This window comes from Polistes fuscatus, unplaced genomic scaffold (assembly GCF_010416935.1).
Source record: "Polistes fuscatus isolate 324 unplaced genomic scaffold, CU_Pfus_HIC Scaffold19, whole genome shotgun sequence".
In the NCBI taxonomy this organism is placed as follows: Eukaryota; Metazoa; Arthropoda; class Insecta; order Hymenoptera; family Vespidae; genus Polistes; species Polistes fuscatus.
Genome location: NW_025113095.1, coordinates 314,158 through 334,238, shown reverse-complemented (window position 1 = coordinate 334,238; position 20,081 = coordinate 314,158). Strand labels below are relative to the sequence as shown.

General features: G+C 31.5%; 1 protein-coding gene across 1 annotated transcript; it reads left to right on the top strand.

Annotated features, from left to right (window-relative positions):
* The first annotated feature begins 532 nt into the window (after nucleotides 1-532).
* On the top strand, nucleotides 533-11,289 carry LOC122515917 (RNA-binding protein 25-like). The gene is given in 17 exon segments (XM_043633415.1): nucleotides 533-821; nucleotides 1,320-1,462; nucleotides 2,643-2,997; nucleotides 3,102-3,296; nucleotides 3,371-3,486; nucleotides 7,641-7,699; nucleotides 7,701-7,856; nucleotides 8,441-8,544; nucleotides 8,547-8,977; nucleotides 8,979-9,059; nucleotides 9,336-9,631; nucleotides 9,633-9,741; nucleotides 9,743-9,755; nucleotides 10,008-10,226; nucleotides 10,316-10,494; nucleotides 10,589-10,735; nucleotides 10,855-11,289. Coding segments are annotated over 16 exon segments (2,661 nt in total). The 5' UTR covers nucleotides 533-821; nucleotides 1,320-1,354; the 3' UTR covers nucleotides 10,948-11,289.
* The last annotated feature ends 8,792 nt before the right edge of the window (nucleotides 11,290-20,081 follow it).

Here is a 20,081-nt window from a genome sequence, read left to right as displayed (position 1 = left end):
ATTAATTTACGTTATATTAGATTATTATTAATTATAATTTCTTTTTTCTTTTTATTTCCTATATATTATATATATATATAACAGAATATCAAATAATATTATTAAGAGTATAAATAATGTTTATTTATATCGAATGAGAACATTTTTCAATATCGTTCGAGAATAACCAATCAAAATAAGTCATTAGAAATCAACCAATCAAAATTAATCAAACGTAGAAAAATTTCTAATAACGTGCTTCGTGCGAGAAGAACAATATTCTAATTAATATAAGTTTATTAACAATTATTTATTTATATCAACATGTTAAAAAACAGTTAAGTAATGAAGTTTTACATTATTCGTTAATAATTGATGAACGAAATGTTGGAAAGAGAGAGAGACAAAGAGATATGTGAATATTGATGGAAACGAAAAATTTAGTGGACGCGCGTAAGCAGAAGAGTATCTGTAATAAATATTTATTATTAATTAATTAATACACATATTTTTTAATGAAATAATAGTAAATTTACTATTTCTCTATATAATTAATGCCTCATAAATAAATAATAAAATTCCCTAAAAAAAGTTATGTTAGCTATTCTGATTTTGAGGCAACTTTCGCAATGCTAGAGGGAAGAATACGAAGCTGTAATGGTGGAAGTGCAAAGAGACGTGAATAGTTCAATACGACCGTTGAAATTAAATTTACGCGACAATTTCTTATTCCTCCCTCATATTTGCTTTTCGTTCTATTGAAAATATTTCAAATAAACCATGACGCGAATTAGTGAAAAAAAATGATAATATATTATATTAACTTTAACGGGGTTCCTTGTGTAAGTAAGAATATTGGAGTAGTAATATATGTGTGTGTTTCCGCGCTTCGTCGTTACTTTAATGGTTAGGATCTGAAGGCATCCATTATTCTTCTTTGAACTGACATCAAAAAGGCAATCGGTAGTGAATACATTAATTAGTCTAATTTAAAGTTTCTCATTTCCTTCAATGATAACGTTTTAATCTAATTAATATTTGATTTTGATTATTCCTTCATTTTTCCCTTTAATACTTACATACAATTTTGATAATTGACTGTAAGAGAACATGTTGAAGGTTTTTCATATGTCTTAACAAATTGTACATTATTTGCAGGTATTTATTTATATTTTGCTGATGCAAAACTATTGTCGAATCTTTTTGTAGACGTTTATGTCTTTGGTATGACAATTGTAGATTTTTTTTTCTGCATTTTGTCAAAGTTCATCGCATTGTGTACAGTATACTTAATATTCATCCTTAATTATATGTAATATTGTGTGTTAATTATTTTGCAGCAAGAGCACTGCCATAATTTAAGTTAAAATACATTATGTCGTATCCTGGACAACCTCCCATGGGGATACCAGGCATGCCTCCTATGCCATATATGGTTGGTGCACCACCACCAATTATTGGTGGAGTAATGCCTATGGCCCATGTAAGTATCAACATTTCATTTATTTCTATTTATTTCTAATTGTGCATGTTTGTTTTATGTCAGTGTTAGTTAGATATTTCCGTACCATTTTATCATAATATTTTACTTTTTGATGTTGTGATTATTAAAACATAATATTTCATAGCTTTCTGTATTATTCTGTTTGACACACCGAACTTTAAAAGCCTCTCTTGTCAAGCTTTCCATTCAGATCACAATGATCTTCTATGTGGAAAAGTATGCAAGAATGTCAACAATTGGTGATCAAAGTGGTCTGGATGGAAAACTTAAGGCTAGTTTATAGGAACTGTTGTGGTATTTAATGTGTTAATTATCTTTGATATTTATATTATATTTTTAATAAATAGAAAATATTCATTGCTACAATATTATCGTTTTAATATCATTTCTATACTTCTTTCTAATCAAATTAATGTTATGAGCATAGTGACATTTGCATTCAATGAGAACAAATAATTAATATTAAGTTTTTCTTGCGCGTATGAAAATTGATGCATATTCTGCAGCAAATATATTTATAAATGTGGGTTAGATGCGAATAACAAAAGGTATATTTATTTTAACATGTATATATTTCGATTAGATATTATTTTTACTTTGTCTTCATTAGGTAGAGCTTAGATTGATCTAAAATTATTAATTAGTTTGCTTATGAATCTTTTTATATGTTGCAATAATAATATGTTCTATCAAATATAAAACTTTTTCAATGAATATACAATGGGTGATGAGTTAACGAATATAATCTATTTAAGAACATAAAACTATTAAGAACATAAAAATCTTTTGCAAAGGTGTTTATTTGTTGCAAGTTCATTCATTGAAAATGTTTAATTTATTTGTAGTCTGAACTATTTATTAACTGAACACCTGCTGCATTGAAAATTATGTATAATAAACAAACAAAAAATTGATTATAAAATTGATTATATAAAAATCTAGCGTTCATATAAAATATCGTTTAGTGCATGTGAATGTTTCTCCGATTAATTTTCATTTGCACGGGTGAAACAATGTAGGAACAATTTTTAGTACCCGGTGTTGAAGTGTACAGCAAGAGATAGAACGCAAACTAATGCACAATTAATGGGAGGGAACACTATGCAGTGCATGAGTAGAAATGTGCATTATTAAGAAAGCTACCATTTATAAAACATAGATGATTCCAACACCCGTATCTGCGATGCAGACCTCAGCACCAGCGGTACGTTATGCACGCAATCAAAACCGACACGATAACAATCGTCGTCGTGAGAGGGAATCTGGACCACCAGTTACCGTCTTTATTGGGAATATAATGGACAGAGCACCCGATGTTATGATACGACAAATATTGGGCGCATGTGGCCATGTTCTTTCATGGAAAAGGGTACAAGCTTTTGGATTTTGTGAATACGCTGGTCCTGATGCAGGATTAAGAGCAGTAAGATTGTTACACGATATGGCAATAGGCACAAAAAAACTTGTCGTTAAAGTGGATGCTAAAGCTAAAGTGGTACTTGATCAATTTAAAGGTATTCATACATATTACATTATTAACGTATCGTATAGATAATGAATAATGTTTAATGAATATATAACTGGTTAATTTTTACATTATTATTATATGGATTTGTAGCAGAGAGACGGAAGAAACTTAGAGGAGGTCAATCCCCGTTACAAGATGAAACACCTACTGAAGGTACAGAGGGAGAGGAAGGCGAAGATTACATGGACGAAGGAATGAGAGTTGTAGATGCTGATGCATTAACACGTATTAATCAAATAATTACGGAGCATGCCACTGATTTAGAAATGGCGCAGGTTGCCCCAGGTATGTACATATACATATATATATTTAAAATAATAGAGAATATCTATTACTAATGTTTGCTTTATCGTTAATAGAGGAGCATCAAACTAAAATGGTCGCCAAGTCCTTAAATTTGGATGATGCCGAGATCGAAGAAAGTAAGAGAGACTTGATAACTCGCGAAATTGGAAAATTCCGGGAAGTTATGAAGGTAATTATTTTTATATATACAATACGACGACATTTTATATCTTGATTTTAATTCCTATTTCTTTGCTCCTGGTTTTGAGTATATCAAATATGAAGAGGCGCTATGAAATATGGCATGTTGATTGGGGTACAGAATAACTGAGAGCATTTCAAAGCATACAATTTGTTACTTTTTATGCATAATTCTTATCTGTGAAGCTTTACAAATTTTTTAGCATTGCAAAGATTTTTATTTTTTTTTTATTTGTTTGTTTATTTCTTTTTTTGTCACCGATAAGGATATATCTTTCTGGTATCAAATTGCTGCAACAGTTTTGAATTATTTGGATTGATTTTTTTATAATCATGAAGTTAATGCATTTAAATGAACAAAAAGTTTTAACAATATTTTTAAATGCATTTATTTACAATTATATCAAATTTCATCCATTTATTAATGAAAATAATCGGTAAAAATATTGAGAATTCCTTGAATGATTAATAAAGTATCTTGTTTTGAATATTATTTTTTTTTCTTTTTTGTTTTTTTTTAAAAAGGATAACTATATCGGACATCATTTCTTTTCACATATAAAATCTAAATCATATTTTGTTTAAATTAATTTAATATAATATAATTTACTTCATACTTAGATCAGAGCAATTTACATTCCCATGATTGATTTTGGAGTAATTTAAGTAATTACATTTGATTTAATATAAAAAGAAAAGAAAAGAGAATGCATTTAAATATTTCCTTCGTGATAAATTGTAGGAAGTAAAAATTTAAGAAAAACTCTATGTAAAGAGATTCTGTATGCCCGATTACGTTTTATATATTTCATACTAGTTGATGATGAAATTAAGCTCACAGCATATGCATAAAATTTTTATATATACGTACATTAATTTATATATAAAATGATATACGTATATATAAATGCATTTGGATATACAAGACGGACAAATAAGTATTTAGAAATAAATAGTAGTTGTTAAGTATTTTGACGGTAAATGAAAAGCCAAAAAAAAACAAAAAAAAAAAAACAAAAAAAATTAAATACATGCGCGTGTGTGCTATCTTAGCTCTAAATAATTGGAGCCGTGACTCGTTCGTTATAATTATAATAACAGGCAGCGTGCGTCGCACACAGCAAACGCACACGCCTAGGAATGCTGTGTGTGGGGACGACCCTTTCACTCACTCATTGGCTCTGAAGGGAGTCAATCACAGCACAACCCTCGTATTTTCGCAGGCGGCTGCAGCCTCGTCGGTAAGTCAGAGTATATCCAACCAACAAAAACATGAAAAAATTAAAACAATTAAAAAAGTTAAAAAAAAAAAGAAAAAAGAAAAAGACAAGAAAAATGAGCAAAATAATTCAGGCAGGAGAATCTTAACTCTCTCCTCGACACGCTGACATCACATTATTAACATGCGTCTTATTTCCATCGTGAAATATCATGTCGATTAATCGCAGATAGTTTTATACTATTTTCTAGTTATTACATTTAGAATGTATGGAAAACTGCACTTCTCCTTTGGCTAAAATATCATTTTATCACAATTTTCTCTTTCTCTTTATTTCTATACGTCAGACTGCGATAACTAATAGCATCATTCATACAATACGGGCATGCCTAATAGCTGAATGGATAATATTTTCTTTATTTTATTAAAGGAGTTAAAGTTGTGTTAGAAATTTGATATTATTACTATAGTAAATTTGTAATTATTTCTTACTCCATAATATATTAATATATTATCATCTATCTCTATCTATTTGATATAAAAACTTAACATACATTCTAGATGATCTGAAAGATTAAGGAATGGAGATGAGATCATTCAAGGAAAACTGATACATGGCAGTAGATCAATATTTTGAGATATTTTCTTCTATTCGAATAAGATCAAGAAATAAAGAAAGAAAGGGGAATTGTTAATATTGGAAATAATCTTATGTGTCTATATTAACATGTAATTCATCCCTTTTCTTTATATACTAGCAGAGTATAATACAGGCTATTATATAATATATCGGACAAGTAATAATTACCGTTAATGTGATTTAAGCAACAGTTAGACGCTGACAACTTAATGTCTCTTTAGATAGAACATTAATAGGAGCGAGAGTTTTCGAACGATTTACACAATGAAATGATTTTATCATCACAATGACGACTGTTCAGTTGTTGTCTTTATTTTGTGTAAACAGCTTCTGTCAGCGTCTCGATCAGACATGTACGTAGTACCTAGGTGCGCGCTCCTCCATTCTCCGGTACCACCACACTGACTGACCAAGTCAACTTCACACCGTGAGTAAACTCCACAACCATGAGCAAACACAGCCATTCGGTTCTTGTAGTTTTGCTAGTCAACTGCCCGTCTGAATCCCTTTGGTCATTGATATATTTCGTATTTCAAGAATCTATTTTCTCCTCACATGTGCATCTATTTTTATGCACTCAACTTCCATTATAATTAATAGCTTAAAATTGTAGATTACTGTGTGGAGATTATTATAACAATTTCTAACTTAAATTATTACTTTTAAAAATATTTTTTCTTTTTTTTAAATTCAATTAAAAGTAGATCTATTCAGTCTCTTCTTTTTTTTTTTTAATTTCAATTTTGATACATAATTTTGTACTGTGATTTTTGTTTTGTTTTTTTGTTTGTTTGTTAAGCAATTAGATACTAAATTAAATGGCTTCTTTAATTTAATATATATACGTATATATATAAATATATAATTTACTTTTGTATATATAACAATAGTAAGTAATATTAATATTAATGATAATAGCTCTCCAAACAGTAATCTATCAGATGTTATTATCAGTACTAGTGTATGAAATAAGGGTGAAGCATACTAATCTATTTCTAAGTCGATTTGTGGGTAACACGGAACGATAAGGGTGAGCAAACTATTGTGCATTTGATATCCAACAGTTTGCTGCATCAGCTGCCGCGTATAACCATAACCAGAGGAAAACAATGTTGACAGACGTGTGACAACATATTTCTTGGCAAATGCAAATGATGTTTTGACGGATACCCTTCTCTCCATGATGACTTCGCTTCTGATTGGTATAATATTTTCTAATAATTATTGAATTTGGACAAGAATTCTTATTATTCACCCCTTTCAACTATATTTTATTCCTATAAATATATACATTAGTATTAGAGAATTTGTTTGCAGGCACATTTGCAATGTTGTAAGTACATTGGGTGGCCTAACTACGATGCGTCTGTTAGTTTTTAAGATATCTAGGGTTAAGTAGAATATAAGGACAAAATTATATGCTTGTTCCAAAATTTGTACCTGCACTTAGGTAATTGATATGTAAACGAGATTACGTGTAAGATGCTGCTGAACGAGCATGCTCCAGTGGAGTGAGTATACATCATTGACACGAACAGTTTTATATAAAATAATGTTCAACAATGAATCATTGTCCAACTAGTAATCGTTTTTATTACCAAAAACAAAAAAAAAGATTTAAAAGATTACATTTAACATATCTATTTTCTAAATTTTTAAATATCCAAGCAGATGCATATATACATACAATAGCATCGTTCTGCTGGACAGTGAGATAAATACTGATTTAAATATGCTATATTTCTCTCAAACGTATATTTTATTATTCATTTTTTATATATTAATATAAACAAAAGAATTTAATCTTATTAGTTATGAAATAAAAAGCTTCATTTACATGTTATTTACTCTACACCTGATTGCGGCAATAGAACGACTTCATCTACCCACACTTATATACTTTTTTTTTTATACATCAAATATACGATTGCTAGTTTTTTTCTTCTTTTTTTTCTTCTTCTTTTTCAATTATTAAATTATTATTAAATTATTATTATTAATATTACTTTTGTTGTTGTTATTATTATTATTATCATTATTATTATTATATTAATACTACTACTACTATTATTATTATTATTATTATTATTAATATTAATATTAATATTATTATTATTATTATTATTATTATTATTATTATTATTATTATTATTATTACTATATTATTATTAATATTATTATTATTATTATTATTATTATTATTATTATTATTTTATACATCAATCCGATAATCTTGTATTAACACTATCCGATCTCATCTCTCTCGCATTCTTGTGTTTTATAGAAGCAGGAAGAGGAGAAGGCCCAAGTTAAAAGGAAAAAAGAAGCCGTAGAAAAGGAGGAACGAGAAACGTGAAAAAGAACGTAGAGATAGGAGAGACGACGATGGAGCTAGCAAGGATGATCAAGAAGGCGAACCTGGTAGTAGTCCTATATCTCATAAAGGACGAAGTAGTAGTACAGGTAGCAGTAGAAGAGATAAACGTCGTTCTAAGTCGAGGTAAGGAAATATCTAACGATGCGCATATGCAAATCTTTTAAGTTAACTGAGTACGAATAATGTTACATTGTCATGAATTAATGGCAATGTTTCTTATAAGAAGATTAGACTTCATACAAAATGAACACAGATTATAAATATGTATGAATTTTGTAAATTAATAGATTATGCATTTAATATGATTTAGATGCTCAGTAATAATCATTCTAATATTTACATATTATGTATACAATATGTCCTCCAAACCAGAAAAGGGCGGAGTAAGAATAAATAATAATAATGTATACAATATTGCGGGATTACCAAGTTGTTGAAATGTATATAATTAATATACAATAAAAATATTGTATGTGTTTTTACAAAAAGACTTACTATGCATAAATGAGAATAAAACTGGAATTGCAGTATGTTCTTCGTAACAGTTGTAGAATCTGAATATTCGCAGTGAAAAGAACTGAACGTAACTGGCATTAGGTCGTACTAATAAACTTGTGTAGGAACAAATCAACGTATAGTAGAGATTATTCTGTATAATAATGTATGTGTATCAAAGTTGTAATATAAAAATATTTTTCTTTTTGAAGGTCAAAAGAACGTGAGAGGGATCGACAAAGGAACGAAAGGGATAGGGACAGAGATAGGGATCGCGAAAGAGACCGTGAAAGGGATCGTGAGAGGGATCGCGATCGTGAAGAGAAAGAGAGAGAGAGAGGGAAAGAGATAGGGAAAGGGAGAGAGATAGGGAAAGAGAAAGAGAAAGGGAAAGGGAAGAAGCGCGAAAAACTGAAAGAGAAATAATGAGAGAAAGGGAGGAAGAGGAGGAAGCTAAGGAAAGAAAGAAAAATGAAAGGAGAGCTCGTGAAAAAGAAGCAGCTTATCAGGAACGTTTGAGAGCATGGGAGACACGAGAACGTCGTAAACAGAAGGAATACGAAAAGGAAGCTGAGAAACGTCGGGGTAAGAAAGATGCGAGAGAACGCGAGGCCAAACGATTAAAGGAATTCTTAGAGGATTATGACGATGATCGTGACGATGCCAAATATTACAAAGGGAAAGAATTGTCACGACGTTTGGAGGAACGTGCTTTGGAAGCAGAAGCTGATTCTAAAGATCGGTGCGCGCGAAAGACAGGAATTGCAACGACTTCGTGATAAACTTTATGCTGATGCTTCGCATCCTGATCCTGCTGCTGAATTCGAAAGGGTATTTTTTGTCATTACTGTTGATTACTCTACAACAAATTTTGTAAGATTTTATTAACACGTTAAACGCTTCACGGCTTTAGATTTTTTGTCCAGGCTGCATCGGTCAGCCGATATCTTATAGCTTTCTGGTAGATAGATCATCGTGGTCTAAACGGAAAGTTCGACAAAAGAGGCTTGCTGCTTAACGTGTTAATTAAAAGCTATTATCCAGTTTTAATTTGCCATGTGTGCTTTTTACACAGAAATATTTTATTATCTTAAAATATTCGTATAGCTTAAAGCGGAGAGAGAGGAGCAATATAAACCTAAACCAGTGATAACAATAATTGACGAGGAAGATGAGAAGGTTGTGAAAAAAGAGAAGGAAGTAATGCCGCCCATTGAAACCGAGCCAATCGAAAGCGACAGCGACGATGGTGTCCAATTCGATGATGCTTCTCAACCGGAAATACCTTCGAGAACTCCACCTCGTCATCATCATCATCATCGTCGGCATCATCGCCATCATCAGAATCATCATCGTGACGGAGAAGAAAACGAAGAAATTATTGTTGAACCTGATCAAGAGTCAAAAAGATATTAGGGCATCACCCATGCATCAATCGGTTGGAACACCTGCTCAATCAATTCCACCATCGTTGGACGAGGACTCGCGTATGTCCCTTGTCAGTGAGCCGGAAAAAAACAAGCGGCAGTAGGTTTTTGTGGCAGAGGTTGTTTATTGTTAATGGAAATTTTTGTTTGTTATATTTTTATATTTATTTGATCAGTATTTTATTTTAAAGAATTTTTTTAAGCAGGGTAGGGTGGTTGTTGATCGGTGCTTTATTATTAATACTGATCTGATAAATAGCAGTCATATTTTTCTTTTGTATATTACGTGGATATAATTATTTATTAAGAAACATAATTTCTTAATATCTAATCCTTTATTTTTATTATTCAGGTAATTTTGTTCCTTTCGCTATGGGAAGTGGTGGCACTCGAGGAGAACATAATGTTGGTAATAAAACACCAGCTAGTCCTGGTACAACAGTAATTACAAATACTCAGCAGACTAATCAAATTAGGAAAAGAGGTCGCATAGATGTGAAGGATGTTTTTAATAATGACGATGACGACGATGGTACTAATAATGCGAAGAAACGGAAATTAGTTCCTTTAGGTAAACGCATGTGTGATAAAAATGTAATTTAATAAATTATCTATCTGTAATATAATTAATTAATTATATTCTGTATTCTCTATGTATAGATTATGGCGATGAGAAAAAGAAAAAGGCAAACGAGGAGACTACTCCAAAGCCTGGTAAAGAAGAAAGTACAAAGAGCCAAGAAGAAAAACGAAAACACATTAAATCTCTTATCGATAAAATTCCTACTGATAAGAATGCCCTATTTGGATATCAACTTGATTGGACGGTTATAGACAATGTTAGTATTAAACAATTTATTAATTAACATATAACATATATATGCATGGAGAATATGTAATAAATTAGATTAATAATTATATCTATATTTTCAGACATTAATGGAAAAAAGAATAAGACCGTGGATTAATAAAAAAATCATTGAATACATTGGAGAACCGGAACCCACGTTGGTTGATTTTATATGCAGCAAAGTTATGGCTGGTAGTTCTCCGCAAGGTATACTCGACGACGTACAAATGGTACGTATTAATCTCTTTTTCTATAAATATTTTAACTTTTATATAAACGAAAAACTTCATTTTATTATAGAATTATCCATCAGAGTATTCTTTCTTCTTCTTGTCTTTTTTCTTTATAGGTATTAGATGAAGAAGCGGAAGTGTTTGTAGTTAAAATGTGGAGGTTATTAATTTACGAAGTGGAAGCGAAAAAGATGGGTTTAGTTAAATAAATGTAACATCTCCAACATCAATCGATTTACAATTTATACTATACATAAAAAAGAAAAGAAAAAGAAACAAAGAAAGAAAGAAAGAAAGAAAAATAATGAGAACTTTGGTTACAGTATAATCCGTAGGCCGCGAATCCTATCAATGCACTTTTATAAGAAATACATCATTTTGTGTAGGATATATATTCCCCATACCTCCCTTACCCCATTATCCCCTGCCCCCTGCCCTCTCTATTCACATTAGACAAGACGAAAATAACGACAAGTTGCTTAATTAAAATAGATGATCTACGTGTGTAGCAGTTATAATGTTAAATATAACTTGTAATTATGATTTGTAAACTTTGAGTTCTCTTCTAGTTTGTTTCGTTGATATCGAATGTAAAAAAAGAATTATTATACTTGAATATGAGTAAAAAAAAAAGGTAAGTATTATATATTCGTCGTTGAAATTAAATTAAATAACATATATTTGTCAATTTTTGTAGCCATTTTTTTAGTCATTATAAAACAAAACAAAATATATATATACAGGGTGCCCAAGATCTTTCTGGCTAAACGGTGTTAGTGCATTCTATACACGAAAATAAGAAAAAACGTTATAGAAACATAATTTTATTTAAAAGTCTCATGGCACATATTGTAAATCACTTAATTTCTTGTTCAGAATGTAAGTTTGACATCATCGTAAAACGAAAGGAATCTATTTCACCTAATTGCGAATGTTCATTCGAAAACATTGAATGATGTTCTTCTGCTAGAAAATCTGTATTTGTTAATCTTTTACAGCAGCCTGAGTATTTTTGACGCATAATTCATATGCGTAATGAATATCCGCACTTCGAAATAGTAAACCTTATAGTAAAGCGTAAGAAAAGGTAAACGTAATTGACTAGAAATTTAAATATTTATAATTTAAATCATAAGTTTTGAATAGAATTTTCAATGATTTATGTTAAGAGAATACTTTTTTCCTATTTTTGTTTTTTTTTTTACAAAAAATACCGCTGATACCGTTTGGTCGGAAAAATTTTAGTTTCCCTGTGTATATCTTATATAAATTTCTTAAATATATATATCTTTATACATATAAAAAGAAATTAAATTAATATCTCGTATGGTATCGTATAATTATATTAAATATAATATGTGTCTATAATATGAATTTCAAAATTCAATTTAAATGAGTAGAAGGAAATTGTACCGAGTGTATTATAATATTAGTAGTAATATTTAAATACGTAGGAATATATTCGTTATTGAAAAAATATATTTAAAAGATCATTAAATGAAATTTCCATTAACACATACGAATCGCAAAAAAAAAATATATCGTTCAGTTATTACTTTATTCGTAATTAATTAATCAATAAAAAAAAAGAAGAAAGATGGATCAGAGTAATTTATGCAATAGTACGTCAATGTAAATATAAAGAACAGGAAAAAGAAAAAAAAAAAGAATACAAATGACTTTAAATAAAAATCATTTTTACATAAAAACAATTTGTTGCAATATTTTCTTTTATTTTAATATTTTTCTTATATTTTTCTTACTTATATACTCTTCTTCAAATCACAATGAGAGATAGGAGAGAGATCAACGTTCGATGGTATCCTTATTTTTCGTCCCTTGTACATTTATCATTGTTCAGCGTTCAACCCCTAAACGAGAAAAGTGTAGCAGAGGGTAGCATTCGTTCGAGGGGGTTAACGAGTGAGTAATAAAACCAGAAAGAAAGAAAGAGAAAGAAACAACTACTATGCAACAAACGTAAGGTATATGCTAGTAGAAGTAACGTATCATTGTAAATAACGTTTCGTAGAAACGTAGGCGTGAAGTATAGAGAGGGATGCATAAATAATAATATGCAAGAGTGAGAAGTAGACGACGATAATAGAAAGGCTTGTGGAAGTTCGAAATAAAAAGAAAAAGAAAAGAAAGAAAGAAAGAAAGGAAGGAAGGAAGGAAGGAAGAGAAGGGTAGTGATCTTGGGGGTGGTATGCAATCGCACGGGTACAAAGAATCCATAAAAGGTAGTTGGGGAGGCGTTTTTCCTGTAGTACCGAAAAGTAGGAGACACTTTGGGTAAGTCTGTACACTCTCTCTCTTTCTCATTCTTTTAACTTTCTTTCTTTTTTTCTACAAGCGAACACAATAACGCCCTGCTATTACCGGAGAGCTTGTATTAAGTCCTCGAAAAAAAAGCTTTTATGCACTTAACAACAAATAATACAAGAAGTACCGGTAACGCTTGAAGATATATAGACGAAGGCGACCATGAGCACAGTACCATACTGTGTAGTTAACATTTCTCTCTCTTTCTCTATGTTCTTTCTGAAAAAGAATTTTTTTGCGAGCACCAACAGTAACAGCAGCGGCAGTGGCAGGCAGGTACATTGCTCGGCCGAGCACACCGTCTGATAATTTCTAGGGATCCTTGAAAGACCGGCCGACGAGTGAAACGACAGTTTTCGACGCCATCAGCGACGACTATTGAAAGAGAGAGGGAGAGAGATAGAGAAAGAGAGAAAGAAAGAATGAAAGAATGAAAGGAAAAAAAAGAAAAAAAAAAGAAAAAAAAGAAAGAAATAGGAGTGAGTGGTACAAGTCAACCCCTTGAAACGTGCAACTTTCTTCTGGCCTTGTCTACTACACTACTACTACTACTACTACTATTATTGAAGTACGGGGGTTGTTCTCTTGGGGTTGTTCGCGTGGGACGAACTTTTCGAAGATAAAGTAATATTATTTCTACTCGAGTTAACGAGCGCGAGTGTCGATCTAGACGACCGTCTCTCTTACTTTGGTATCGAAGACTAACTGAAAGATAGATAGACAGAACGAGAGCGAGAGAGAGAGAGAGAGAGAGAAGAGAGAAGAGAGGCGTCTCGCGTTTTGCATTTTACAGGTGAAACGTGCTCGAGATGTCGATCAGCGAGAAAGGAATATACTTCGAAGAGAGGGGAATGAGGAGAAGGAGGAAGATTCAAGGAATCGTCGCACGTACATTGCGAAAGGAGATGAAACGGTAACGAGTACGGTCCACGGTAACTAAATATTCGCACAAGAGTCTTCCAAAGGTCGACAGAGTTGCTAGGAGAGAAAGAGGAAGAAAGTGAATGCCGAAGGGGGGGTAGGAGGAGTTAGCAGGGTGTGGGAGGTAGGAACAGGGAGGGGGGATGGTAGTAGTACTGTTTTATAGGAATACGATACAACACCCATCACGCAATTTATTCTACGAGCCTAACGAGAATTATCGAATCTTCGAGAGAAGAGAGAGAGAGAGAAAGAAAGAGATCCTTTACTAAGTACGCTTACTGAAAATCGCACTTCACGCGACATTTGCTACCAAGTACTCTTAGACCCTTTTTCTCCCTCCCCCTAACCTTCTTCTCTTTCTATTCCTTCTACTTCTCCCCCCTCCCTCTTTTTTTTCTTCCTTTTCTTCTTTGCGATCGTCGAGTTTGATCTTTGAATGCGAATGAGAGTCCTTTCTACTACTTCTTCTTCTTCTTCTACGTTTTTTTTCTTTTTTATCTTCTTTTCTTTATATTATTGTTCAAGACGTTGTTCTCGTAAATTTAATCTCTCCATTGATGTCTAATTTATATTAGACACGAATAAAGACACAGGGGATCGATGTTTAATTATAGAAACAGTTGCAAAGAGATATGAGAGAACATTTTATTATTTTAAATATGATTATTATTATTATTATACCACTTAAATCGTATGATCATGATCTCGTATCAGTAATTATAATATTAGAATGAAACAAAAGTTAAGTTCGTGCATTTTTTAATTAATATTTCGCTTGCATGTAAAGTAATTTGTTGACTGCAAAAAAAGAAATTGCATTATAGTGAAAGAACACAATAAATGCCACGAATTTTTGGTTTCACCCTAATATATATTAAATCATATATATATATATAAAAAAAAAAGGTAGTATACAGCACTTTTAGAAATGTTCTCTTTGGTGGTTGGAAAGTACCTAAGGCGAAAGAAAAGACTACTGAATGCATATGGAATCATACACACACACACACATACTACAAAGCCATATATACAGTAGAAGAGTAAGATAAAGATAGATAATGGAAGAATGCAAGAGAGAAAGAGAGAAAAGGAGAGACACGATGCACATGCGGCATGAGATGCGGTTGAATGAAACAACGAGACGATGTGCCGAGGATTCAGAAGATGAGAAGGTGGAACGGTGGGAGGAGGAGGAGGAGCAGGGGTGGAGGTGAAGGTGGAACATGAGGTAGAGAATGAAGGGCGGGAGGGCTTGGTTTGAGGGTTGGATGGATCGTTCTACGTCGCGAAAGCGAGCGCAGCAACCGCGTAAGCGCGAAGATGAAGAAGCAATTATTCTAATGGAGGCTTAGGGAGGATTGTGGCCGAGACAAGTGAGGTAATCCATGAATAATACCTGTACCTTTCTACCTAACCACCCCCCACCCATTCCACCTTACTCCCTCTTTCACTCCATATCTATCTCTTTCTCTTTCCTATGGCAGATCCACACACTCTTCTCCCCCCCCCTTCCATCGCGTATACGTTGCGTACGTGTGTGTACGTATTATGTTGTGTGTGTGTGTGCGTTGTCCCTACTGCTTGCTAATATTATGCTAAACTCCCTTAATCCTTAAATGCCACCTCCGAGGAAACCCGATGTGGGTTGGTACAGTTTGAATATCTTGAATAACACGACCGAATTGTCCTCCCTCTCCCCCGTTTATTCTCTCCCACTCTCTCTCTTTATCTTTCTCTTTCTCTTTCTCTTTATGTATGTTTCCTTTCTAACTTGGACCAGTTTGTTCCTTCGAATCGTCGTCCCTCGTATCTACATTCCTGTCTCTAACTTAAACATCTTCCCGTGTATTATCATTCTTGATCTTTCAGATACTAATAGAACTTTGGACTTGACAATTCTCTATTTTGTCGCAATACGTATAACGAAATTTTGAAATTGAATTATTGTTCTGTATTCTTTTTAAATTATGAGAAAATCGTTAATCATACGATTAGAACGGATTCGTCTGTATTCTTTTGTTTTCATTCTAATATAAATGAAATAATCGTATACCACTAATGTTACATTTTGATCATTTTGTAATATTTTATTTTCTCTTGTGACGCGATATAACTCGGAGATGATTATTTTTTATATTTCTGAGAAATAATATTGGAAGTAATCTAGACAAGTGAATACTTTATATTTTTTCTTATTAGAAATAAAAAAGAAAAAAGAAAAAAAAAAAAAGAAAATAGAGAACAAAAATAAAAAAAAGAGAAGAAAGAAATGAGAAAAAAAGAGAGAAGAGAAATGAAAAGAAATGAAAAGTCGATAGGAAAGAGTATTATATTTCGGTGAAGGTAGATAAAGCTTTCCCCGTTTGTGAGTGATACGATAGACGACGACATAGCTAGAGATTCAGAAAGAGATAGGGGAGAAAGAGAGAGAGAGAGAGAGAGAGACATAGAGAGAGAAAGGGTGGTGGTACCGCAGGGTGCATCGTAGCGGAACTCGTGCAAGACCGCACGAAGCGGCTGACGATGCACTTAGGGATATTAGTAAAGCCTATAGAACGCAAAACCGCTGTGCGTCCACGTTCTCCACCTCCACCTCCACCTCCACCTCCACCTCCACCCTCCACCCTCCACCACTTTTAACTTCTCAAACGTTTTCGTTTGATTGTAAGTCGACGTAGCACGAAAAAAAAAAAAAACAAAAAAGTAGAGAGAAGAGCATAGGGAAAAAGAATGAGACAAAAAAATAAAAAAAAAAAAAAGAAAGAAAAAAAAGAAAGGAACGGACGAAGCATCATCGGTGTGGTTTCGTTTAATTCGAAAATCAGCTCGCATTATTCCTACATATTTCGTTTATTAAAGTAAGAATATATATGGTATTATCGTTGATCGAATGGTAATCGTTTGTGTGTGTTTTTTTTTTCTTTTTTTGTAAATAAAAAGGGTATGCGATGATGTTGAAATTCGATTATCATATTTGCAGATTTTTAAAGAATATGAATGGACCTTTTTTTCTATTTTTGTTTTGTTATTCAACGATATTTACGATTGTAGAATGAAGTTTATTTGAAGATTATGGGCCTCGGGCAATGCATAGAGATGGATAATGGCTATACGTGGATTTCATCCCTTGCAAAATTGTTTCAATTGGGAATTAATATAAAATTCATTTTGTGTAAAAATATTTATTTATCATACGGCCTGCGGGAAATAAAATACAAAATATAAATGGGATAATTACTCGACGTTGTTGTTTGTTTTCTTTTATTTTTTAATTGTTGAAATAAAAGTCAAGAGAGAAATAATATAATTTAATTTTTCGAATCGATCAGAATGAATACATCCAGGAGATTTGTTAAAATTAACATGATACCTGTTAAAAAGTTAATTAATTACAATTATACAAATATTTTTCAATACAAAATAAATATTTATATTCTACGGAAGATCTATAAATATGTGATAATTAAATTTCAACTTTTTTTATATCACTTTTTATATTCACAAAGAGACAAAAAATTAGTATAATATTCGTTTGATTTAGTCAATGAGAAAATATTAACTTTCTTCATTACAATGATCTACATATCTATAACATTAAATATTAATTTATTTAATATAGATGTAGATAAAAATTGAAATTAGAAAATTAGATGTATGCAAGGAGCATAATATATGGTGTGTGTAATATTAATAATATATTAATATAATCTATAATATATCAAATATAAGGAGAGTGAGAGAGTGAGACTACTGAAGATCTATAATATGTGATAATTAAATTTCAACTTTGTTATATCACTTTTTATATTCACAAAAGACAAAAAAATTAGTATAATATTCGTTTGATTTAGTCAATGAGAAAATATTAACTTCCTTCATTAAATGAGTACATATTCTTACATAAATATTAATATTTATTTAATATAGATGTAGATAAAAATTGAAATAGAAAATTAGATGTATGCAAAGAACATAAATATGTGTGGTGCGTAATATTAATATAGATTAATGTAATCTATAATGTATTATATATATAAGGAGAGTGGAGAGAGTGAGACTACTGAAGATCTATAAATATATGATAATTAAATTTCAACTTTTTATATCACATTTTATAATTATACAAAGAGACAAAAATAATTAGTAGTATATATCGTTTGATTTAGTCAATGAGAAAATATTAACTTCCTTCATTAAATGACGTACATATTCTATACATTAAATATTAATATTTATTTAATATAGATGTAGATAAAAATTGAAATTAGAAAATTAGATGTATGCAAGGAACATAAATATATGTGTGTGCGTAATATTAATAATATATTAATATAATCTATAATATATTAAATATATAAGGAGAGTGAGAGAGTGAGACTACTGAAGATCTATAAATATGTGATAATTAAATTTCAACTTTTTAATATCACTTTTTATATTCACAAAGAGACAAAAATAATTAGTATAATATTCGTTTGATTTAGTCAATGAGAAAATATTAACTTCCTTCATTAAATGATGTACATATTCTATACATTAAATATTAATATTTATTTAATATAGATGTAGATAAAAATTGAAATTAGAAAATTAGATGTATGCAAGGAGCATAAATATATGTGTGTGCGTAATATTAATAATATATTAATATAATCTATAATATATTACATATATAAGGAGAGTGAGAGAGTGAGTGAGAGAGAGAGAGAGAGAGAGAGAGAGAGATATCTTTGATGCATAGTGAACTGGTAGGTTACTCTTAAAACCCATGGCTCCTCATTACGTAGATTAAATTCTAGAGATGGTCTAGTCATAGACCGGGCAACGTTGGACGTCCCAACGCTAATTACATTTGATACACGATCGTGCTATAAAGTTTCCCCCAGCGTTGTAGGATCCCGAAGCGGTAATTATGAGCTCCGGATTTTCCACGCTAGTAAATAACATGGTTCGTGTATATATGCGTTAGTTGTGTTAAAACGGTCAAGGGACACCTCCTTCTCTCCTTCCTTCCTCTTACCAGAGATAGATGCAACAATTCTGGATATAATTATTTCGAATGACGAAACGAATTTATTTTTCATATTCTATCTTTCCTATCGTTCGTATAAAATATCATTAAAAATATTTAACGTTAGATTAATCGTTACGATAGATTCGTATTGAATTTATTCGTGATATCATAACAAATCAAATGAAATCAATTAAAATCAATCATTTTTTAACATAAATTTTATTTTTGGACGATAACGTATTAGAATTAAATAATGATTGTGCTGTAAAGAGTTTCATGATATCGTAACAAATGAAATCAAATCAAATCAATTATTTTTTACATAAATTTTATTTTTGGATAGATATGTATTAGAATAAAATATAATGATTGTGGCGGTAAGAGTTTTATTTGTGGAAATATATCTCATTTCTAAAAATCTCGTTGGAGTTAACATAAAACACAGGCCTTTATATTCGAAGCGATGAAGGAAACCAAACCCACTTGGTGCGAGGGTCCAGTACCTGTTGCTACCGTGGGGGGACAGTAAGTATAGAGAGTTACCGAACGAGGTTTAAAGCGACGGACGGTCTTTTATGAACACTTTGAACAAAAAGAGAACAAAAAGGAGGTAAAAAAGGAAAATAAAAAGAGAGAGAGAGAGGAGCTATTAAGAATCGTTAAACTAATGTGCTTGTCTTTCGTGAAATCTCATTGTCGACTCTTTGAACGTGTCTCTTTAAAACTACTCGTACAATTTATTTCTAATTTAATTTTCCTGTTTTTTTTTTGAAGTTATACTTCTTTTGGGCGCGTTGGGGAAAATGTAATGGGGAGTGATTGTTCGGAGCGTATTGGAAAAACGACACCATGAAGTTGTCGGTATGACGACGCGCGGCAAAGCGATGTCAAGTATACGGCATGAAGTTGTCTTCTTTTCTTCTTCCCCCTTTTTTTCTCAGCGGGTCACCCATCAAATACTAATCGTACTCAGAGCTGCTTACGTAAATGATCGAAGCGAGAACTAATGGCTGTAACCGCGCCATGACTGTTGACGCGTCAAGTAATCGATATATCTCGTGTTATGTTTAGTGTGGACTG